Genomic DNA, 24,455 nt, shown 5'->3' with positions numbered 1-24,455 from the left:
TTGGCTGCCTCCTGCACGCCCCCGACTGGGGATGGAGCCTGCAACCCAGGCATGTGCCCTTGACTGAAATCAAACATGGGACCCTTCAGTCCGCAAGCCGATGCTCTACCCACTGAGCCAAACCGGCTAGGGCTCCTTGGCAGTTTCTATGCCTCCTTGTGCCTGCTCACCTGAGGGGATACCTTTCTCCTGGGTCTCGTCCCAGGTGGAAGATGAGGGGCAGCTTCGTATGCTCCTCCTGCGTGTGAGTGGTGACTCCTGAGACATTCTGTCCGGGGCAGAAATCAATGCCCTGAAACAAGAGGCAGGTAAAACAGGTGAGTGCCGTCTGTGTGGAAGCTCCTGCTGCAGGCTGGCCAGTCCACCTTGAACGAGTCTGAATGGTCAAGGCCAGAGAAGGCCAGGAAGTGGGGTCCTATAGGGTGAAGCCTTCCCACCACCCTGGCCCCAGAGATGCTGAGCAGTTATGCCTTGTGTACCATCCCTACTTTTTTTGGGGGGGGGGTAAGGAAGTGAATTTAAAATTTTAGCTCATCTCACATCCTGACTGCCTCTATTTTCTAGAGAAGCTATTTTCAACCTTTTGCAATACATGGCACATATAAACTAATTGTGCTAAAATTCCGAAGCACAACAAAAAATATATTTTTTGCTAATCTGACAAAAAAAATGGGTATAATTTTGATTCATTCACACCGGATGGCTATTGTTGTGTTGGCTGTTGTCATTTTTATTTGAAAATCTTAGGGAAAAGAGGTCAGTATCCCTGACTAAATAGTCAGGTTTTGCATGTTTTAAAACTTGCAGCACACCAGGTGAAAGTCACTGCTCTAAAGCAAAGCTTTTCACCACTTCATCCGCCTCATGGCTCAGCATTCACCAGTGAGGAGGGACTGCAGTGGGGTCCTATAGGGTGAAGCTCTAGATGTTCAGAGCCAGGAATGGCCCACAGGTGACCCAGATGCCCCTTAACTTGTAGGGTCCCTAAGATGACAACAGTTAATATGTTCAAGAAAACAGGAAAAGAGGAGAGAGATGACACCAGGCTCCCCAAGGGCTCAGGTGTGGCACCACTGCCCCACATGCAAGGCCCCCTCATGGCTTTGTCATGGTACAGCCTCTGATGAGCATCTGGAATGGGCTTCCTCTGCCAGTACATGGCCTGAGCTTTGCCCAGGTCCTGGGGCAGCCCTGAGGCCCCAAGGTGGCCTGGGGCCAGGGGCTCCCTTGAGTCAGTGGCCTGCGTCAGGAGCCTGAAGATTGCCCCTGGGGCTCTCTAACTTGGGAAGAGGAGGACCCCTGCCATCCAGGGAGAAGTGGGTGAGGCCAAGGGCCCAGTCCTGAGGGCCTGGTGACCTTTGGCTCTGCAAGATGCGGCACCAGTCTCCAGCCAACACAGGGCATGTTGACAGGTCTGGAGAGGTGGCCATGACCCAGGTATGGTAACTAACTGAGAGGCATTCTGTAAAGAGGCAAACCATCTCTAATCCCATGTGTCTGTAATGGACAGCTGGTCAGTGGAGCAGTTCATATTCTGCTTTTCAATAAAGTAGGGAAGTTAGGAGCCCATGAAATTCCATTTATCTGCACTGAGCAGTCAATTCCCGAGTCAGGGGTGGCAGTGTAAATCATCGAGGGCAGCCGACAGTGGACACACAGGGCTTCCAAAGTGGGGTGACCCTTGGACCTTCTGGGAGCAGAACTGCTAGAGAGCAAAGTGGGAAAAAGAACCACACTGAGCATAAAAATGCTGAGGGGTTAATGGAGAAGTCTAGACAGAAGACTTAGATTATAATATGGATGCAAATCAAATAAGCTATCTAATTAAGATCCTGCTAATTAGTTCAGGATTTTTCTCTTAAAACTGTTATCTGTGAGGAGGCCTCACACTGGGAGCATCACAGCTGAGCCAGCCTCCCCCTCCCCCTCCCCTGTCCTCCTCCCGTCGGAGCCAGGGAACCTGTAGGTCACAGCACTGACTTTTTGGAGGGCTGGAAGGGAGGAGGGGGATGAATGTGCCCATGGGATTGAATCTGGATATGCAGGTCACGCATGCACCTTCCTCTGGCCTCTCACGCAGGGCCTCAGGCAGCCCCCAGGGCGGGAGGTCGTGGCTTGCCTGGGGCAGCGGCATCAGGCTCGGCAGGGGAAGATGCTCACTCGCTCCTCCTCCACCATCCAACAGTCATGAGTGGACGGAAGACCCGGGGCTTGGCCTGATGGCCACCACACAGCAGCCCCCAGGACTTGGGAAGGGATACTTAGAGGGGTGCGAGATGCCCCAGGGCAAGCATACAGCCAGGAAGCTAATAAGATCCACTCAGGTGTCCCCCAAACCTGGGGACCACAGACTGGAACACCCACACTAGGTTGTACCTCAGGGCAGAGCCAGCCTAGACTGGCTGTTTGGCCCCAGCTGGGCCCTATGTGGCCTCTGAACAAAGCTGTCCCTAATATGTTCATTGTCTGGATGTGACTGGAGGAGGATCCAAGTCTCGTTGGTACTCACTGTTGATGGTCATGGGGTCCTTTAGAACCTCATGCACCCCTAAGTTTTATTGACCCCCGGAGGGGGGAGGGCCATCAAAACAGCGGCGCAGCTCTCCATCTCCTCGCATGCGCTGTGATGCAGTAAACTCACAGCCTGATCCTGGGTCCACCCCGGGGGGCCTCCCCTAATGTCTACACACACTGGAGCAAAGAGTTTTCTGTGCTTCACGGAGACAAAAGCCATACAGACCAGACCAACCCAGGTGCTCTCACAGGCAGCCCTGAGGAACCGGAAGAAGGGTGTCCTGCTGAGCACTGGGTGGGGGGCTGCGAGTGGGGGTGGTGTCACCGGCTGTGCTGAGGTGGCCTCCTGACTCATTCTAACCCCACTGTAAACATGGTAGGGTCAGGGTAGGCTGTGCAGTTACTGGACTTTTTAAAAAATATATTTTTATTGATTTCAGAGAGGAAGGGAGAGGGAGAGAGAGATAGAAACATCAAAGATGAGGAGGGAATCATTGATTGGCTGCTTCCTGCCCGCCCCACACTGGGGATGGAGTCTGCAACCCGGGCATGTACCCTGAACAGGAATTGAACCATGACCTCCTGGTTCATAGGTTGATGCTCAACCACTGAGCACACCGGCCGGGCTCTCCCAGCATTTTAAAGAGTTCTGGGTGGGTGGAAGCTGGGCTGTGTTTCACTTGGGTCAGCGCTCATTGGACCCAGCCCTGAGAGCCCACACAGCAGGAAGCCACAGGGAGGCCGGGGTGGCTCACAGAACACCAGCCACACCTGCCAGCTGGGCCTCCCGGACTCTCAAGCAGCCAACAATGGGGACCGTAGAGGCCTGGGGATGGGGGGAGTTGTGGGTGTGATTAGGAGGGGCAGGGAGGCAGAAGTGAGGCCACATGGTTGCCCCTAGGGTGCACACACTGCCAGCTTTGGGCCCCTTTTGGTTTCCCTCCAGCTTAGCTTCTCAGCCCCTGGGCTCCTAAAGGGCAAACCAGGTGTGGTCCTGCCTGTCAGGAGACGGGGACAGGAGGTGGTGGCCACAAGTCAGAAGGGCCAAGTGGGGGCTGGAGGGACGAGTGCAGGCCCGGGGACATGGCTCTGCCCTGATGCACACAGAGTTCTGGAAGAGACCAGGCTGGGGGCTGTGACAGAGCCGGAGAGGCCCACAGGACACTCAGGCGTTCAGAGGTGCACAGGCTCACTGGGTCCAGCTGAGCCTGCCCAATGCCAGTGGGTGCTGCCAACCACAGGCGGGGATGGTCACGGTACTGGGCCACATGGAGGAAGCACACACTGTCCTTGGCTCTGCCCAAGTGCCCACGTCTGCACAGCACCCGGGTCCATGCATTGCACAGGTGGCCCCTGGCCATGCCACCCACCAGCCCAGGACCAGACCTGGGATCCACTAAATCTGCAATTTGCATCCCAAGTGCTGCAGAGTGTTCCAGTATTTAGATTTTTCATTAACTTAAATTGCTTTTCCTCCCAATTAAGGCATATTAGCAGGCTTTTCTTATATCTAAAGACCTAGACATTGGAGGGGGGGGACTGTGTGTAGGAGGGGGTGGCAGAGAGGACTCAGTCCATGTGCGGAGAACTCAGACCCAGCACGTATGTGGCATCTGATCCACAAGCCCTTGGGGCAGACACCATGATGCAGACAGTATGACAGCCTTTCAGAGGCCACAGAACACTGACCAGGCCTTGGAGGGGGACAAGCAAGAGGGGGTCAGGGGAAGGCACCCTGCATTCACCTGGGCCCTGAGGTCTCGGCTGAGTCTGAGCCTGGCCTGAGGCCTCCTTTCCCCAGGCACTGGGTGGCCTAAGAGAGGGTGGGGTGCCCAGGACCCTAAGGGGCTATCCTTGTAGTATACCATCCACCCCAAATCCTTCTTACCACAGTTAAGCACAAAAGGCAGGAAGCATGAGATCATGTGGCCATCACCACTGCACGCAGCCTCCTGCCGGCCTCCTCTGCCCAGATGGGTCCTCCTCAAGGACAAGGTATGGGGGTTGCGGAGCCCACAGCCCTGAGTGCCCTTACCTGTCTGAACTCCTCCCAGGAATTGGTCCAGGTCCAGAAGTGGGCCTTGTACTGGCCCAGGGTGACTGCCATCAGTGTGTTGCCACGGTAATAGAATATCGGCCTATTAGGGAAAAAGGGGAAGGGTCAGGTGACGTGAGAGACTTGCGGGCGCATGGTTAGGGCTGAGACTTTACAGAAACGACCATGCTGAAATCACATGAGCACAAGCTGTAGAGGTCCCCGAGGCTGCAGGGTGAGGCCTTGGCTTCTATCATTCTTGGCTTTGGGAGGCCGGGCACAGAATGAAGCAGCAGCAGGTGGGGGGCAGGCGCTCTGGTCCCGGGAGGCCGACAGCTCACTGAGGCTGCAGCCTCCGGCACCCTCCCTCCCCACAGTAAGCAGGCTCTTGCACCAGGTTTTAAGGCATATTAAATGCAAAAAAAGAACAGGAGCCTGTCCAACCCCTGCCCTAAGTCCAAAATGGGTAGCTGGTCTCAGGCTGAAGAGATACTGACTCTGGACATGAGGCATTCTGGTGCAGAGGTGGGGGGTGGAATACAGCCAGGCTACAGGGGTTTGGGGTAGCAAGTGCCTCCGGCAGAGGGATGTTCCCTCCGGCTCCACGGTCAAGGCAGAAGTGATGACCCACACAGGGAGGATGAAGTTCATGCCAGAACATCCCAGAGGTCTTGCCTCTCTCTGCCCCAAGCCAGCTGGGCGAGGAAACCTGCTTTGTCAGCCAGCTCTGGCTCCGTCACTTGGTGAGTCGGTGCTGGAAGACTGGGCAGGGGTGAGCACCCGGCTAGAACAAACCTCTCCATCAGCTGGCCCTGCAGCATGGCAGGGAGGAGGTCAAGGCCATCGATCACCCTGTCACTGGGTGGCTCCAGGCCTGCGAGGGACAGGCTGGTGGTAAAGAGGTCCATGATGCTGCCCAGCTGGTGGCTCACCTGAAAGGGACATGGGTGGACACTCACTCAGGACACCCTGCCTGGACCAGACGATGGCCAGGGGCCAGGTCCCTGGGCATGTGTCCTGCTGCTGTCCAGCTGGGTCTACAGAGACATGTGTGCTCACATGTGTGCACACACACCACATCCTTTACTATGTGTCCACACACAGGAACATGATGTTCATGTGTTCACGCATGCCCACCCCTCTCCACTTCACCCGGCCTGGTCCCATCCCACCTGATCCGACTCTCCAAGAGCTCCTCACATCCATGAGTGTCTGGGTGAGTGTGGCCATCACACAACCCTCCCACCTCAGGGAGAGCGGCCTCGGGGAGATCAGGGGCTAAGTGGGGATCAAACCGGCTGTCTCACCCCAGAGCAGGCAGGACCCTGTCCCATCCCCAGTGCCTGCGAATGGGAACCAGCCTGCCCAGGGAGCCAACAGCAGGGATCCCCCTCAGGAGGCCTGCCCTCTCTGTGCCTGACTGCCATGTCATTTTAACACTGACACTGTGAGTTCCCAATTCTGGTACAAGTGCAGGTAGAAAAGAAACAATCGAAACCCAGGGCCACGTGGAGAACAAGAGGGAGGGGAGAGAGGACAGAAGGGGAGAGCAGATGGACCGGGGAGGGGGTGCGGACTGGAGGCCAGAGCCATAGCAGCTATCCCTGTGGATAGGCCTAAGGAGCAGAAGGCTCTGGGCAAGGGCGGCCCACTGGTGTCGGACGCACGTCTGTTTCCCACACATGGCTCCGTCTTGTCTGGAGCCCACCCAGTTCTTTCAACCCTGAACTCTGGATCTGGGGCAGGAGCCAGGTCAGTGGGGAGAACCCCAGAGAGACTGTCGGCAGATCGGCAAGGCAGGCACCCCCTCATTCCCACTGCCTGCCAAGACCTCCAGCCACTGCCCAACTTAGCACTTCCCATACCCCGGGCACCCTTGTCTCCATTCCTCTACACAGGAAGAACCGGCACACCCACGGCAGCCACTGGTATCATCCCTTCTGCAGCCTGGGGTGGGGTGTGGCACAAAGGTCAAGGTTTGGTTCAAAAATTCTGTGGAGCAGAGGGGAGGGGAGGAGAAACATTCCAATGGCTCCCCTCCCTTCTCACTTTTCTTTTTTTTTAGGACAAGAAAGAAAGAAAGAAAGAAAGGAAGGAAGGAATCCAGATACTTTAACCCTCTGGGAAAAATAAATAAGGAGAGATTGCGGGCTGGGTGGGGGTGGTGTGGGAAGGAGCAGGTATCTGAAGTCCTCATATCAGCACAGAACAGCTGGGTACCCTCACGGAATATGCTCTTTTTGAAAAATAGACACTCTCAACGTGCACGCAATGCCTTTTAGAAAATGCAATTTGTCTGCCATGGGCCCGTGGCAGGAAGTCACAGAGGCTGTTATCTGCACTTTCAAGACCTAACTCTGAATCAAAGGCTACAATTAATAAAGTCACCCTGCCAGGCGTGAAGGGGAGAGCTAAATATGTGAAGCTGGTTGGACAGATGGCAGGGCGTTTTAAAGTAAAATCCCCATAGTTATCACAGGGTGCAGGCCTGATAGCCCCCTCTAATTTAATTTCAGTGTGTGCCATGAAACGCGGTGTGGAAGGGGCTGAGTAGCTCTGTGCGATGTTCTTCCTCCTCCAGAGAGAGGGCCCAGAGGGCAGGGGGCCAGGCAGGCAAGGGGGTCGCAAAGGCAGGGGAAAGGGGTCCCAGGAGAGAGAGACAGTGGGGGGAGGTGCGGGGACGCCTCAGAGTCTGCCCCCGCTCTGTCGCCTGCCAGCTGGGAGGTCCTGACAAGGGACTGCCTCTCACTGGCCTCAGTTGCTGACATGTGGAATGGGGGTGAAGATGACGACGACAGGCTCTCCGGGTTCTCCCCACTGACTCAGATCCAGAGTTCAGGAGTGGAGAACTGGGTGGGCTCTGGACGAGGCCCCGATTCTGGACCCTGTGAATATTTTTCCTTCCACAGGAGAAGAGGAATCAGCTTGTCAATCAGCTGACCTTAAAACAAGGGCCGAGCCAAAACCGGTTTGGCTCAGTTGATCGACCGTCGGCTTGCGGACTGTAAGGTCCTGGGTTCGATTCCGGTCAAGGGCATGTACCTGGGTTGCGGGCACATCCCCAGTAGGAGATGTGCAGGAGGCAGCTGGTCGATGTTTCTCTCTCATCGATGTTTCTGACTCTCTATCTCTCTCCCTTCCTCTCTGTAAAAAAATCAATAAAATATATTAAAAAAAAAAAAAACACAAGGGCTGATTCTGGCTGCCCATGTGGCCCAGGGAAATCACAGGGTCCTAACACTGGGAAAGTGGCGGGGGGCCAGAGTCAGGGTGATGGGGTGACACTTGAACGGCCATTGCTGGCTGGGATGATGAAGGGAGAGAGGGACCAAGAGCCAAGAAGCCTGAAAAGACAAGGAAATGGGTTCTCTCCTGGAGCCCCCAGGGGGAACCATCCCTGCGACACCTGATCTTAGCCCCGATGGTGCTGGACTGCCATCCTCCAGACTGTGGGAGAGCGGAGGTGCGGGTCCAGCCCTTTGTGGTGATTGTTTCGCAGCCACAGGACTCAGGCCCCTGAAGGTACTGCTATGAGGGCTGAGCTGACACCAGCACTGCTAATGTTCTCTGAAGAAGCTCATTAGAAGGCAAAAAGACCAGCTGGGGGCTGTGCCCTCTGACCCTGAAGTCCTCATATCAGCAGTGGGCTCAAGTCCAGTGACTCACATGCCGACAAACAGTAGTCTCGGCCCCTCGAGGTGTCTCTATCAAGGTGCCCAGTTGAGGGGGGCTCTGAGAGTGAGGGCTCTGAGGAACAAGACACACACCTCATCCAGCAAGAGGACCGGGCACCCAGCCTTGTGGTTTGCACCTATGCACTGCAGACAGACACCAACCACACGGTCAAGCTGCTGCTGTCTCTGGGAGCGTGTCCACAGAACAGTGGCCTGGGAAATGCACTTTGGGAAAAAAGGTTCTATGGCTAAACAAGATTTTAAAAACTCAGCTTGCTCTATGCCCCTTCCAGAAGTTCACTGCATATACTGCACACCAAAGGCTCTGACAAGTCCTGCAGGAAAGAAACCGGTTCCACTCAATGGCACCCAGGACTGCCACATTTATTAACCACTGATGCCTCCTCCTCCCTTGGCAGCTACTAACACCCCATGCCATTCCATGGAGGACCGTTCCAGTCCACCCCACACATCCCTCAATCACCAGCTGCCTCCCTCAGGAGAGGCCCCGTTTGGAGGAGAGCAGTGGGTGGAGGGAACAGGTCCCTAGGGGGCACAGTCTCCACACCCCAGGATGACTGCAGGCCTGGCCACGTGGCCAACCTCTGACTCACCTGGCCTGCAGGGATGTGCCCGGGCCACCACGCAATCGCAGGCTCCCTCATCCCACCTTCAAATGTGGTCTGCTTTCCGCACAGAAAGGGGCCATTACTGCCTCCTGGGGAGGGAGAGTTGTTGCCCATCAGCTGTCTCTATTCTGAGTCCCCCGGCAACACACGCCTTACTGGGGGCGCTTGCCAGCACCTGCCCCACCCAGCAATTCAAAGGTAACACTGCTGGTACACTGAGGCACCAAGACCATCAGGGAGGCAAAGGACCAGCACAAGGCTGGCATGCCTCGAAATGGCTCTGACCCAGGCAACCATCCTGGATGAGGTTGTAACACGGTGCCCATTTTTTTGGTCCTAAAATGAAGAGCAACTACTCAGAAACGGAGAACGTGACCACTCTGTGAGCACAAGACACACTCTTCAAGCAGAGCCATGGAGCATATCCCAACAGCAGGTCACTGGGACTCTCCGCTGCTTTTTAGGTACAACCTTTCTTCAATGTCAGTGTCTAGGAGTGTCCATGCATGTTGGAGGAGGTGGGGAGTCTAGTCCCCGGGTCCCAGGGGTGGATCCCATCACGGACAGGATGCAGATTCGTTTCTGACAAGCGCTGCTGTGAGCAGGTGGTCCCAAAACCATGCTGGGGAAGGGTCAGAGGGCACAGCCGCCAGCTCTGGCTGATCCAATGTCCTGCTGGGTGGTGGGTGCACCGATTTTTACCTCATTGTCATTTGTATCTTTTTAGAGATGCACACAGAGATTCTGTCCACATGAACTATTCCATAAAGCAGAAACAAAGGCTGGGGTGATTAAGCTCAAGTCCAGGCTGGGAGGTTGGTGGTCCCGGCAAGACTGGGCAGGACTCTCCTGAGTGTCCCATTCAGGGCCAGGCAGCGACATCAACATTCAGCTGGCCCTGGGCCTTTGCTGGGAGACAGGGGTCCGCCCCTTCTCTAGGAGGAAGACGAAGCCCCTCCCAACGTGAGGCTGGGCCATGGACGGCAGGCCCCACAGGACCCTGACTGCCCTGGACCAGCCAAGCCCGGACCAGGGATTGCTTTTCTGTTGCCAACAGGGTCGCTTCTTGGCTTGAGCCAGCTGTGCTGTTCCTGTCACTTGAAATTCCGAATCCCCCGAAGCTCCCTGACCACGGGGTCCCCAGGCCTTCAGATGCAGGCCTGTCCCTGTGGGGTTGACTGCTGTCCGTGGCCTTCCTTCCCGAGCTGCCTGAGTGACTCAGGGCCCTGCTGAGGCCCTGGCATTTTCAAAGGAGAACAGATCAGCCCTGGCCGGTGGCTCAGTGAGTTGGAGCGTCATCCTGCACTGAAAGGTGGTGGGTTCAATTCCCAGTCAGAGCACATACCCGGGTTGTGGGTTTGATTCCTGGTCGGGGCACCGTGGGAGATAACCAATGCTTCTCACATCGATGTTTCCCTGTCTCTATCTATCTCTTCCTTCCTCTTTCTAAAATCAACAAAAATTGTTAAAAAAAAAAAAAAAGATCAAAAGATATGCAACCCAGGGGTGCCTGAGGGGACCCGAGTGAGTCTTAGGGGAACAGTATTCTTGAGTGCAGTGTTGTTTGGGGAGACACTCAATACTTGCCTTCTTTGGGAGCAGAAATAAGGGCAGCACCATTGTCAGACGTGAAGAAAACAAATGTGTTCTCCACGATCCTCAGGTCCTGAAGAAGGTTCAGGATCTTCCCCACACTGTCATCGATCTCCCGGACAGCGTCGCCGTACCTACGGGAAAGATGGGTCACTTAGCAGGTGGCCAAGGGTACCAGTGTGATCGAAGACTTCAGGGATCTACAACGAAACACACCAAATTCACAGAGGAGGAGGAAAGTTCAAGTTCTCAGAGCTAACCTAGGTGAGCACCGAGCACACTGCTGCAGCCCTCCTCCCACCAAGCCTGGGCTGATAAATAGCTCCGAGGCACAGATGCGTCCGTCTTTTTCTACAATCGATCATTAAAAACATAATGGCCCGGCCAGCATGGCTCAGTGGTTGAGCACAGACCGATGAACCAGGAGGTCACAGTTTGATTCCCAGTCAGGGCACATGCTCGGGTTACAGGCTTGATCCCCAGTGTGGGTTGTGCGGGAGGCAGCCAATCAATGATTCTCTCTCATCACTGATGTTTCTATCTCCCTCTCCCTTCCTCTCAGAAATCAATAAAAATATATTTAAAGAAAAACACACACACAAAAACACATCATGATATCGAGTGCCCTGTCCCTGGGCGTAATCAAGCACAGCTGAACCCCCCAGGTGGGAAGGGAGGCCTATGGCTCTACCACCAAGGACTCACCGCCCTCGCTGACTGGTGCCTAAGAAAGGCTTAGAAGCATAAACAGGCGCATGTGTGGCGTCGATGGCCCAGTAGAGAAAGAAGGGGTGCTGAGCTGCCTGCTGCCTCTTAATGAAATCCAGGGCTTCCTGAGGAGAAGAACACACCATCTGCCCCTGCCCGAAGGCGAACTCCCCGCCCCAGAGCCGGCCAGCCCGCTTCCCTTACCTGTAAGTAGATCTGGGTCAGGTTGGCTTCTCCAGTTTTGTGATTAATGGGAAATTCTTCATAAAATCTGAATGAACAGATCCAGAGAGAAATGGAATTTCAGGTAAAGAAAGCCTCTTCTCCCCGATTTCAGAGGCAAAGCCACGAGCCTCATTTAAAAGAACGATGGAGATGCTCAGTTTATGAACAAATGAAATTGGAAGCTCACACTGCTCCTGAGGTCACAGTCCCCTTAAGGACAGAGTGGGGCTCAGACTGGTGCCTCGGTCACCGTTTAGGAAGCGCTGTGTAAGGGCAGAGAGGACAGCGAACGAGACGAAGGCAAGGGGCAGGTCCTCGTTACTGAGGCTGACCACTAATGAGTGAGTTTTCTTCCTGAGGCGACAGAAATCTTCTGAAACTGGTGATGGCTGCAAATGCTGTGAATGTACCAGAAAGCACTGAACTGCCTATTTTACATAAATGGGTAACTGTCTCGTGTGTGAATTCTCTTAATAAAGCTACTATTAAAAAAGACATGGAAGCCCCAGCCGGTTTGGCTGAGTGGATAGAACGTCAGCCTGCGGACTGAAGGGTCCTGGGTTTGACTCTGGTCAAGGGCACATGCCCAGGTTGTGGGCTCGATCCCCAGTAGGGGATGTGCAGGAGGCAGCCAATCAATGATTCTCTCTCATCATTCATGTTTCTCTCTCTCTTTCCTTCTTCCTTCCTTTCTGAAATAAATTAAAAAAAACAAAACACAAAAAACAAAAGGCAAGGAAGTGGCCCAGCTTCTTGGTCAACTGATATATAATGAGGATCAACCAAAAATTAATAATAAAAAAGGAAGAAAGAAAATTAAGCCAAACAAAACTCAGAAAAGACCAGGGCCCCACCTGGCGTGACCACTCTGTAGGTGCCCCACTGCCAGGACGTGGACAGGACCAGGGCAATCCTAAGGCCACCTGCCCTTCAGATAGCGATTTGCTCTTGGCAGGTTCACAAGTAGGGTTCACCCCATCAGATCCTCTGTGATGATCCCCATTTCCTCAACATCTGGCGAGCAGCCGACATGCCAACTTGGCCTCTGGAGCGGGAACCCAGGACCTGCCACAGGGCTGCATGGACCTGCGCCCGGAAACCGTGTGAACACACCTTGTTCTGGAGAGGATCTTTGGCTCTCATCATATTCTAAAAAGGTGAGAGGCCCCTAGGTGTGGCTCAAGTGGTAGCCCAGGCTGTGAGTCCTACACTGCTCTGGGCAGGACAACCAGCTGCCAAACAGGACCCAGCACACTGGGACCCCAGTGCAGGTGTTTCCAGAAACTCTGTCCAGCTCCTGGGCAGCCTCAGAGGGCAAGGGCTGGGCTGGGCATCTAAGGGAGAGAAGGGAAGGGACCATTACCTGCCGACCATCTCCCAGTCTCGGTACACAGGGATGTTGGGCCTGGCCCTGTTGTCATAAGGTCCAAAGTGACAGTTGGGGGATCCAAACCACTCATCAAATCCGTGCTTCAGGGGGTGGAAGCGAGGCCTGTGGCCCAGATGCCTGGAAACAGGAACCCAAGACACTTCAGGAAGTCCCACATGGGGCACCCCAAAGTTCCAAGCAGCAACAGCCCATTACCTTCACAGAACATTTAATGAAAGAATGTCCCTCCAGCACCCAAAGTATGCTAAGCCCGGGCACAGAAAGACCTCACCCCCAAGGAGACTCAGGACTGCCTGCCCTCCCCCAGCGACACTGCCAGGCTATCACTAAGGGCCACAGACTGGGACAGTGCCAGGACCGGCTAGTGCTGCTCACCAACTCAGTGCCTTGGCCAGAAATGGGGAGGGTATAACTAGAAGAGAACACAGCAATTGGCCTGCAGGTGACAACTGTCAAGCTGTTCGGAATCCCAGGTGCTCTGCTTGGAGCAGAGTGGGTGCCACACGGTGGGTGTCAGGCAAAGCTGAGAGCCTCTTGCCAGGCTGTGCCCTGCTTCCCTGTCCCCAAATGCCCCTTCCGCGTGGGGGCACTTAACTGGGTCCTCTTGCCAATGGGAGGGGCTGACACGCTCTCATCTGAACCAGGTTCCAGTGGTCCCATGTGTTCCTTGGAATTCAGGGCTAATAGAGGCAGTTCTGGGTTCTGGCCCCTGGGGAGCAGGCCCACTCCACCCTGGAAAGTGGATGGGTTTCCTAGATTTTCTTGGCAGGCAGCCTCTTGTAGCGACGTGTCTTTGGAAAGCTGTGTCCCTGGAGTGGAGGGTCCTGTTCCTCTGCTGCACTCGGGCAGGCCCCATCCTGACGGCTCAGAGGCCACTCGAACTTCAAGTTACTGTGAGCTCATTGCACCACCCATCACTCGGTCAGAGGACACAATGTGTGGCAGCAAGGGAGGCTTGGGCGGATGCAGGCCAGAACGGAGCCAGCCAGCACCTGAGCAGCGATAATGCATATCTTGGGGCCTCCGTTCCCTACTGCTGGTTGTAAAATGCTCTGCCTCCAGACAGTTGCCTGGCACCCACCCTGGGCCTCTCCAGCCTCTCTGCCAGGTGCGTGTCACTTCTGCTGTGACGCCTGTGCTTTTTGCTTCCTGCTGTGACTCACGTCTTCTCTGGGGCGCTGCTACATGGCCCGTCATTTCTCAACACCTCACTCCAGCACTGGCCGTGTGTGACTCTCTGTGTACCCACACCCATTAGCTCAAATGGCCTTTGCTTAAGAGAATCACCAGCCAACGTCCTCCTCATGTTGAGATGTCAATTCAAAGTGCTTATTCCACAACAGCAGCGGGGCCAGCCCTGCCCAAAGGTGAGCTGGATCGCATCATATCACAGCTCCTTTCACAGGAGTCCAGGTTCCTTGGTTGGGCTGGGGGAATCCACGTCTGTGGTGCTGGGGCCCTGAGGCAGGACGCCAGAGCAGCCACAACCATGCCAACCAACATCTCCCCACTACAGTCTTGTGACAGGACCCCCACCGGGTCGAGGAGAGGCCAAGCCCTCTACCCCAGGACTCCCAGAGCCAGTACTTACTCTGCCACAGCCACCTGACCCTGGCTCATCCGCTAGCACTGTGCCCACCTCCTTGAGTTCCGCCAGAGTTGCTTCTCTGGGCCCTATCAGGCTCCTCCTTCTGCATTCATCTTTCTCCTCACGGAGATACACTCCCATTCCAGTCTGGCTGCCCCGAGGCAATGGCTATGAATGGGAGGCCGCTGGACCCAAGGCAGAGTGGCCAGGCTGGGCACAGAGTCCCGATCATTGGGGGCTCTTATTTCCGCCAGCGCAGCCCTGGCACGGCTCTGGCAGGCCTCATAGCCGGCCTCTTGCCAATCTCCCTGGGCCTCCCAGCAATGCTTTGCACTGTGCAGGCAACAGGGCTCCCTCAGCCCAATGCACCCCCACCAGCTCTATTCTGCAGCCACTACCTCCTCTGAGCTCATCTGTCTGGCAGGCAGCTCCCAACTTGACTCAGGAGGGAGAAAGCATTCATTAGGCAGCCTCCAGATCACCGGGATTTTCTGACGATTACTCTCCCAGTTTCTGCGGATCTCCCATCCCTGTGACTGTCAACATGCAAAGATCAGCAGTTCCAAAGGGGCACCGACAAGGCACTCATCCTTGAGAAAGCACTGATGGTGAGTACCAGAGGAGTTAGGGCACAGGGTCCACAGTGTGTTAGAGAGAAAATTAGGGATGGAAAATCATGGAAGGCTTCCTGTAGGAAGCGGGTTTGCTGTTCTCCAAAGGCCCCAACACCCAGAAAAGGAAAAAGGATGCCTGAATGCCTGACCTTTACACCAACCCACTTAGGCATCCTCAGGGGGTAAGAGACAGAAATCGCTTAACATGCTTAAAACAGCATAAACAGCATGCGTAGTAATGTGAGCTTCTACAATCATGATCATTTGATCCCAATGACTCCACACTGCATGACTACATGACTACTCTCTACCTCGTGGTTGCTGCTGCTTCTTTTTTTTTGCTTCCTAATTCTAGGGTGTTTTTTTAAAAAATCTAATAAAACTAGAGGCCTGGTGCACAAAATTTGTGCATGGGGCGGGGGACGGGGGAGTCCCCTCAGCCCAGTCTGCACCCTCTCCAATCCAGGACATCCCTCTCAAAATCCTGGACCACTGGCTCCTAACTGCTCACCTGCCTGCCTGCCTGATCACCCCTAACTGGCCCCCTGCCAGCCTGATCACCCCTAACTGCCTCTGCCTGCCAACCAGATCACCCCTAACGGCCCCCCCTGCCTTCCCATGCAGCCTGGTGCTCAGTTGTTTGGTTGCCCCTCACTAACCCCCCTGCCAGCCTGGTTGCCAAATGCAGCCTGTTCGGTCGTCCGTTCGGTTGTTTCGGTTGCTTAGGCTTTTATATAGATAGATATTTCTGAATAACATAGGAGCACATCTGTAACCACCAGTCTTGATGTGGCTTCTGTGTATCCTTAGTTATAGGACTTCTGTTCAGCTAGACTTCAGGCGGTTCTCGGTAATGGCTGTTCTGTAGTTTAGTTTTAATTTGGTATGGTTGTTGGAGGAGGTGAGCACAGCGCTTCTTACTCTGCCATCTTGACCACTAGCTGCTTCTTCATTTCACCACCAGACAGAGCACTTGTGCTTGCTGACAGTGTGCTATCCATGAGAGCACTGCATGTGCAATAATGTGGCTCCTTCGGCACCAGGCAGCACCAGGAGAGGAACAGGGAGAAGGGGCAGGTGGCTGGCATGTGCAATATGCCAGGAGAACGAGAGGCTCACAGCCAACACCCCAGCCTAGAGACGGGAAGTCCCAGCAGCACGGCCATCCCAGCTTTTGAAAGAATGCGTCAGACATCTACACGGACCTGGAAGTCAAAGACTCTACTTCTCACCCAAGGTTTCCCCGTTTGGAAATTGCAGCAGTGACCATGTGCGGATGTGCCCAGCCAAGTAGGTGTCAGGACTCACCACTTGCCCACGATCTTGCTGACGTAGCCGGCCCCCTTCAGCAGCTCGGGCAGGAGGAGCTCGGTGTCCGGGATGCCACCCACGACCTCCTGAGGCGTATATGCTGGAAGAGCACCACAGCGTGTGAACCACTCACACACAGAAGTGCTGCTGAAGGCCATGGTCTGAGAACTGGCCCTTCAGTGTCAACGGGAAAAGCCCTGGTGCGGAGCTGGCCCTGCTGCCCAGTATTTCGGGGTCGTCCAAGCACTTCCCCAAAGGAAGCACAGTACTGGGTGGGGACGGACCTGCAGGGGGTTGGGACTATCAGGCAGAGCCCCAGGCCCTGCCCCCGCTGCTGGTTTGCCCAGGGGTCTCCAGAACATGTCATCTGATACCAGGAGGGCCCCACGCACACCAGGCTCCCCTGCGCTTTCCATACTATGTTTCTCCAAGGGCTGTTCCCTGCTGACCTCACAGCGCCTGCTCCCTCAGGCAGTGCTCCTTGAGGGGGTGGGGTGGGGCGTGCACAACTCACCAGACTGTGCAGGGCAGCCCTGGGACAGAACGCGGCAGGGAAGGAGCAGTGAGCAGTGACCGGAGCTCTGTCCCGAATCCCTGAGGCATTAACCTCACCTTCCTTTCTACTTGCCTAAAATGCATCATCTTTTGTGGAAGTGCTACAATCTGTTTTAAAAATGGCATGTTGTAATCCAAACAAAGCCCCTGACCTGGGGTAATGAGTGCTGTCCTGGAGAAGGAAGGTCATATGTGAGAATGGGTGACACATGCCCCCCCCAGCCCCCTCTGGCCCTCGGCCTCCCGGACCTTTGGCGCAGCCCAAATGCACACGCACCGTTCCTGGCATGGCCGTTGGTGGTGTAGAAGCCATTGCGGATGGGCAGACGTCCAGTGAGCAGGGCCGCCCTGGCTGCATGGAGGCAAAAAAAACAGAAACACGATGAGAATGCTCATGTGTCAGGCCTGTGGCCAGCTCTGCAGAGCGTGTTAAGTCCCCACCAGCCTCCAGAGCTGGGTGGACAGACCACCCCTGTACTGACGTGCTCAGAGGCCGGTCCCAGGGAGTTCTGGCCAGGCCCTGCAGCCCAGTGTTGTTCAACCTGCAATCACTCTGGCCGGCTCCCAGGACACTGAGATGTGGGGTCCCAATGGCCCCTCGTGTGCTCCCTACCCAGCATTACTTTCCTTCGTAAGGTCAGCGTCCATGTGGAAGCCCCTCAGCAGCAGTGATTCTCCCGGATGGGAGGAATAGGCTGCCCCACCCCTGCACCCCGCCCCCGTCCCCAGGTGGAGAACCACTTCCCAGCCAAGCACTTCTGAACAAGCCTCAGCACTCAGCACCACCACCTGCAGCGACTTTGGCCTCACCGATCCTTAGAGGGGACAAGCCCTCAGTGGCCTACGGCCCCATGCCCCTCACAACAAGGAGCCTGGGACCCAATGTGCCAGGAAGCCAACAGAAAGGCCCACACGCCTGCCAGACCCCTTTGCCCTAAGGAAATGTGGTAGAGCCACCACCTTTGTCAGGGCAGCCTATTCCTCATGCCAGACCCCTCCCCCAACTGGCCCCATGCTGCGCTGTGCCCACTCTCCCCTGCTGTGCCCACTTCCCCTGCCTACTCCCTGTGCCCGTGGGCCACCCTGACTTACATGGTGAGCACAGGGGGTTGGCCGTGTAGAAGTTTGGGAAAAGCATGCCCTCAGCGGCCATCCGGTCCAAATTCGGGGTCTCCCTGGAAGGCTCTCCATATACTCCCAGGTCACCCCACCCCATCTGCAGGAAAAAGCATGGAGAGGTGGACTGAACCTCCTCCTATCTTTGGGGCCCATGCCACAGAGCTCCCTCACAACCCAACGCCTGGTATGGCACAGGGAGCATGAGCAGCAGCTGAGCTTTGGGGCTCACCTCCGCCCGTCTCTACATAGAGAAGAAGCCCTCATAGGTGTGTGTGCAGACTGAGACTGAACAACAAGTGGAAGGCTCCCCACAGACCTGAATGGAGTGCGGCCATGTGACCCAGCTGCTCCACACAAAACCACAGGCACGTGCATAGCAGCGTGGTCATGATGGCCCGAAGGGAACACCCCAGATCCATCAAGTGAGCAATGAATAAACACAACATGGTCTATCTGTCCGGCACTGTGTTAATAGCGGCTCCCAAAACTATGTCCACCCAGAACCTGTGAACGTAACCTCATTTGGAAGCGCAGATGTAATGAGCTAAGATGAGGTTATACTGGGCCCTAAGTCCAATGACTGGTGTCGGTAGAGGAGGAGGAGACACAGACACACAGGGGAGACAATGGAGGTAGACACTGGAGCAATGCATTTACAAGCCGGGGAGAGGCAGGAAGGACCTTCCCGCGAATTTCAGGAGAAACCAGCTCTGCCAATAGCCTGAGTTCAGACTCTGGCCTCCAGAGGTGGGAAAGAAAAGGCTTCTGTTGTTTTAAGGCACCAAATGTGTAGTAATCTGTTATGCTCCAGGAAAAGTAATACACACACTATGGACGACTACTACAGCCTGGACGAACTGTGACGAGGTCCCTCCAAGCTGGGTCTCCTCAGATGTCCCCTCAGTATGAGCCCCGGATGTCACTTTCACAGTGGCTACCTGCTCTCTTCCCCTAGACAAGGGGCAGGAGGTGGAAAGAGCTGCAGCTGTGGGACAGGGCCCAGGGGCCGGGGCTGCTCCAGCCTCCAGCTGCACGCTGCGGGCTCCCTCATGGAGTGACACATTACTCCCTCCAGGTAAGGTATCTGAGCACCAAACCTGGAGTGAAATGACCATGTGTCCTAGTGATTCCACTCCTGGGTGTCCCCGAAACAGAGCTGAAAACGTATGTCTACACGAGAATGTACAGACGATGTCCACAGCAGTGCGGCTACTCCTAGTTTCCAAAGGGTATAGACAGCCAAGTGCCAGCTGATGATGCATGAACACCCTTTGTCCATCCAAACCCTGGAGTACTACTCAGCCACAAAAAGGAGTGGAGCACTACCACATGCTACCACATGGGTGAACCTCATGCACAAAATTCACGCAAGGGGCTCGGCCCTCACAGCCGCAGTGGCTGCCTCAGACCTTGAAGCCCTGGCTTCATCCAGAAGGTCGTCCGGCTGTCCGGTCTAATTAGCATATTACGCTTTTATTATTACAGATACCCAGAGAAAGCAAATCCAGAGGCAGAAAGCAGACTGATAGTTGCCAGGAGCCAAGGGAGGAGAGTAGGCATTGACTGCCGGTGGGGATGGGGCCTTTTTGGGGTGATGAGGAGGATTTGAAGTTGACTGTGACGATGACTGCACAATGCTGCGACTATCCTAGAAATCACTGAATTGATCACTTTAACTGGGTGCACTGTATGTGCTGTGAACTATGTCTCAGCAGAGCAGTTAGGAAGGTGCAGGCACCCGTGTTCTGCTGAGGCCTGGGAAGACGCAGTGGTTCGCCGTTTCTCCAGGGGCCCCTGGTGAGTCAGCCAACAAGAAACCTCAGGCCTGTATGAAAGGACAAGGGTCTGAACTGAGAGGAAAGTGCTCGCCTAAGACAAACACAGCAGTGCACTGACCTGACCTGGAAAATCTGGAAGCCACGGGATTGACGCTGCAGACATTTTGGAGAGTTGGGCCAGGCGATCTCATGAAGAGATGTGGCAACTCAGGGTCATACACGGATGGCTGTCCACGCAGATCTGCCAGGACGGTCCAGTTAGGTCTGTTGTCTGACTGTGATTATTAATGCGCCTTCTCTGCATTGTAGGTTATACAGCCACCCTCCCCAGAAGGGTGAGCCCAGGGGTGGCGCTGCCTCAGGTGAGATCCGGCCTCCACGCTTCTCCCAGGCACTGCCTTCTCCCGCTGCTCCCAGCTCCTAGCTTTAGGCTGGCTGTGAACATGGGGGTCTGAGAGCCCACTCAGGGTCTTTGCCTTTGACCTGCTATCTGCTCTCCAAGGCCCTTATGGCTTTAGGGTTCTGGTTTTGGCACTTTTAGCTTTGCATTTCTTTGGAGATGGTTTATTTTGAAGTCACTGAAATGGCTTTTCCATTTGGTAACAATAGGAGCTGAAATGAAGTATGTGCCGGAAGAGAGGTACAGCCAACAGAAGAAAGGAAGGTGGGTGCTCTTGGGTGGAGAAGGGACCACGTGCCTGAGTTCACCAACCCCACAGAAATTTGCATGCCCAGGTCACTGCCTACGTGCCCAGGTTGGAGCTGTGGAAGCAGGAAAGCACCTCAGTAGCATCTGCTGACTTAGCAGGAGCCCCAGTGCAGGCTGAGAGGGCACAGCTTGCTTGAGGCCTGGCCTGGAGAAGGCTCCCAGGCTGCATGCTTGAGGCTCCTTCCTGCCCCCACCCCCACACCACCCCAAGTGTGGATTTGTCCTCTCAGGCACAAGTGGGCTGCTGTTCCTCTGGGCAGAGCAAGACCTGGGTTGGAGGAACAAGAGAGGCAGAGGGGCTGCTCACATGGCATCTTCTGTCTGGCACCCACCAAAGTTCCAGGAGGAAGGCAGGTACTCAAGTTTACATAAATAATGTAGGTGCAGGGAGCCTTCTTACTGGGGAATGATGGGATATTCCCCAAATCTCAGGTTCCAGATGCCAGGCAAGGGCCAGCCTGCTTACAGGTAGGCCTTTCTGAGGCCAGCAGTCACTGGCCCACTGTTTTAACTCGTCTACTCAACACCATTCTATTATTACTTATTAACTAGCTTCCTTCACTACAAAAAATAGGAATATTAACATCCACCTTGCAGTTATTAAGGAATAAGTGAAATCATCTCACAAGCAGTTTTTAGTATCTTCTGCATGACCATCCATGTTCACAGGGAACGAAAGTCACAGGACTTAGTTCGCTTCCTGCTCTCAGCCCTTCTTTCACTTAGAATCTCTAGACTTGGGAGCAATGCAAGAATGAGTCACTGCTGGCTACAAGGGGTTGTTGTACAGACACACATGCATTGAAGGACTGGCTTCCCAGGGTCCACTGACTGGCTCCGGAGGCAATCAATCAATGTGTCTCCCTCACATTGAGGTTGGGGGCACCTGCTTGATGGGCCCACCATGGTCACATTGAAGCTGGCCTCCGTGCAGCTTGACTTTAAACTTCCTCGGTAGTCAGAGTGGTCCTTCTTAGACTGTTTTGCAAATAAGGGACCGAGACACCAGGAGTGTGAGGCCCTCGGGAGCAGGAGTGGTCTTGGCCCAGTTGGGCTGCAATGTCCCAGGAGGGAGCTCTGTCCCTGCTGACCCTGGGCTCATCAGCCTTGGAGAACAGAGCTGAGTCAGGTCCAGTGAAGAAACGGTTCTCAACGTCTTCTAAACTCATTCAATACATGTCTACCAGGACTGTCCTGGGTCTGAGGACACACCGGGGATAAGGAGGCAGATGCTGTCCCCACCCTTACCAGGTGTGCTATGCGAAGTGCTGAGGTCCCTGAAAACCTCAGTGTATTGTTTGTGGATCCCAAAGAAATAGCCTGGAGGATTGGCTGTAAGAGACATGAGTTTATTAGGACTTATGTGTACACTGGTGGCAGCCGACCAGTGAAATTTACTGCTGCACCGGCTGCCACTGATCAAGTTGAATCACTAAGTCCTATCCGGCCTGCAGATGCACTAGCAGTGGTTCTCAACCTTCCTAATGCCGCGACCCTTTAATACAGTTCCTCATATTGTGGTGACCCCCAACCATAAAATTATTTTCGTTGCTACTTCATTCAGTAGCAAACTGTAATTTTGCTACTGTTATGAATTGTAATGTAAATATCTGATATGCAGGATGTATTTTCATTGTTCGCGACCCACAGGTTGAGAACCGCTGGTGGCCAGCCAGTGCTATTGTTTCACTGCCACCCAAGACTTCCCCAGCACAAGGTTTTATAGATTACTGAAAACAGAAAAACATGCCCTAGCGGGTTTCTCAATGGTTAGAGCATCAGCCTGCGGACCGAAGGGTCACAGGTTTGATTCCTGGTCAAGGCCTCAATCCCTGGCCTGGGTCAGGGCGTGTGTGGGAGGCAATCAATCAATGTGTCTCTCTCACACTGAGGTTTCTTCTCTCTCTCTCCCCCCTCCCTTCCTCTCTTCCACTCTCTCTAAAAATCAATGGAAAAAATATCCTCGAGCCAGGATTTAAAAAAAGGAAAACAGAAAAACGGCACGTGGGGGAGGCGGCGGGAGGAGGGGTACTGTGTGAGATAAAACACTAGCTGTTTTCTTGACTGAGGAGCTGGCTAGGCTCCCAAGGTCTCCCAGTCCCTTACTGGTGGCCTTCACTGTATTTCCCATAGGGTGGGAGGGGAGCTGGAGCACGGGAAGGGGCCCATGTTCCCATTTACTATATAAGGTGCCACCCTGGATGAAAGGGTCTGCCTGCCCTCTCCATCCTGCTCCCTGACTGGCTCTAGGGTGGGAGTGAGGGGGGTGTTTGGGCAGAGGCCTCGGCTACATAGGCCAGCAGACCCCTCCCCAGCCAGCGAGCCTGACTCAGGGGTACGAACTGAGTCTTCATGGTAGTGCGCTCTCTCACTGGGCCTGCTGACCATAAAGACCAGTGAGGGCACAGAGCAAGGGGCTTCTGGATCCCTCTGCCTGAAGTCAAGGCTGCCCCAGGCTGTCCAGTCAGGAGAGTTGGGATTCCTATTTTGCATAAGTCACTTTGCATGTATTTTCTGTTATTTCCCACTAAAAAGTCCTGACTTGTCCACATTTGCTGACCAGGGCAAAAGTCTTCCAGACTTCTTTGGTTTCAGCTGCCAGAGAAGCCCAAAGCCACAAGAAGGAAATGGCACCAGAGAGGCCCTGCCCTGGGGCTCCTGGCCACTGTTCCAGTTCCTGCTACCCCACCCCGGGGCACCCAACAGGGAGGCTCCCCAACTCAGCTCCTCTGGAGTAAAAATACTCCCAGTGCTGGTCATGCTCCACCACTCAGAACCTCCAGGGCCTAAACGACACTCCCAACAGAAATACACAGGAGCTGCCTGTGTAAGTGTGCACTTTCTAATAGCCTCATTAAAAAGGCAAAAAGAAAGACGAATGAGGGCTAACTTACCTTATTTAACTCAGTACAGGCATTTCTCATTTTACCTGCACGTTGCTTCATTGTGCTTCGTAGGTGTTTTGTTTTTTAATAAACTGAAGGCATGACTCGCTACCAGCAAAAATGTCATGACTCACTTTAGTTTGATACTTGCTTTATTGCGATACTTGCTCTATTGCAGGGGTCTGACACCAGACCTGCAAAATCTCTGAAGTATGCATGTATATCCAAAAGGTTATCACTTCGACAAACCTTCAATAATCTGGAGGGCACATGACTTGCTTCACACACCCACTGTCACCCTGGAGAGAAGGGGAAGGGGCAGAAACCTCGCAGACACAGCACTCAGCTGGAGTCTCACCATTCAAAAGGGACCGCTTGACAGGGACTCCAGCTTTGAGAAGATGGAATATTGAATCAAAAAGCAAGCATTTCCAAGACTAACGTGTTGTTCATTAGGAAGCAGTTTCCCTACTGGCCATTAGGATGGATCAGCTGAAGGGCTGCAGAGCCTGCTATAGAAGAAGTCATCATCTGAAGAGTTTATGAGACTAAAAATAAGCATGCCCAGTGTTATCTCTGGGTGGTGGCATTATGGGTGGGTTTCTATGATCTTTTCTGGTTAATCTGAATGCTGTTAATTTTTCATAATAAAAAAATCATTATTATAATAAAAAATTACATAAGATTTGTTGTTGTTAATCCTCACCTGAGGATAGTTTTTTCCATTGATTTTTAGAGAGAGTAGAAGGGAGGAAGGGAGAGGGAGAGAGAGGGACAGGAAGTGAGCAGGGGTGGGCAAACTTTTTGACTTGAGGGCCACAATGGGTTCTTAAACTGGACGGGGGGGCCGGAACAAAAGCATGGACGGAGTGTTTGTGTGAACTAATATAAATTCAAAGTAAACATCATTACATAAAAGGGTACGGTCTTTTTTTTTTTTTTAGTTCTATTCATTTCAAACGGGCCAGATCCGGCCCGCCGTAGTTTGCCCACGGCTGAGAAGGGAGAGAGAGGAAAAGCGAGAGAGGGAACCATCAATGTAAGAGAGACACATTGATTGGTTGCCTCCCGCATGCGCCCGGACTGGGGATTAAATCTACACTGCAATCCAGATACCTGCCCTTGATT

The 24,455-nt window shown here is 54.1% G+C and overlaps 1 protein-coding gene across 1 annotated transcript in view; it reads right to left on the bottom strand.

The window, feature by feature from the left end:
• The window catches only part of GALNS (galactosamine (N-acetyl)-6-sulfatase), a gene marked incomplete at its 5' end in the record, with an annotated part of 30,166 nt that overhangs the window by 3,818 nt on the left and 1,893 nt on the right, over positions 1–24,455 (bottom strand). Inside the window, 11 exons of the mRNA XM_006762274.2 lie at positions 171–292; positions 4,550–4,652; positions 5,345–5,481; positions 8,838–8,941; positions 10,440–10,579; positions 11,151–11,278; positions 11,358–11,424; positions 12,742–12,885; positions 16,279–16,381; positions 17,114–17,188; positions 17,929–18,052. Of these exons, the coding sequence (XP_006762337.1) occupies positions 171–292; positions 4,550–4,652; positions 5,345–5,481; positions 8,838–8,941; positions 10,440–10,579; positions 11,151–11,278; positions 11,358–11,424; positions 12,742–12,885; positions 16,279–16,381; positions 17,114–17,188; positions 17,929–18,052 (1,247 nt within the window). The remainder of the gene's footprint in view (positions 1–170; positions 293–4,549; positions 4,653–5,344; positions 5,482–8,837; positions 8,942–10,439; positions 10,580–11,150; positions 11,279–11,357; positions 11,425–12,741; positions 12,886–16,278; positions 16,382–17,113; positions 17,189–17,928; positions 18,053–24,455) is intronic.

Source organism: Myotis davidii, unplaced genomic scaffold, assembly GCF_000327345.1.
Source record: "Myotis davidii unplaced genomic scaffold, ASM32734v1 scaffold77, whole genome shotgun sequence".
NCBI classification, from domain to species: Eukaryota; Metazoa; Chordata; class Mammalia; order Chiroptera; family Vespertilionidae; genus Myotis; species Myotis davidii.
This window is presented reverse-complemented; position numbering and strand designations above follow the sequence as displayed.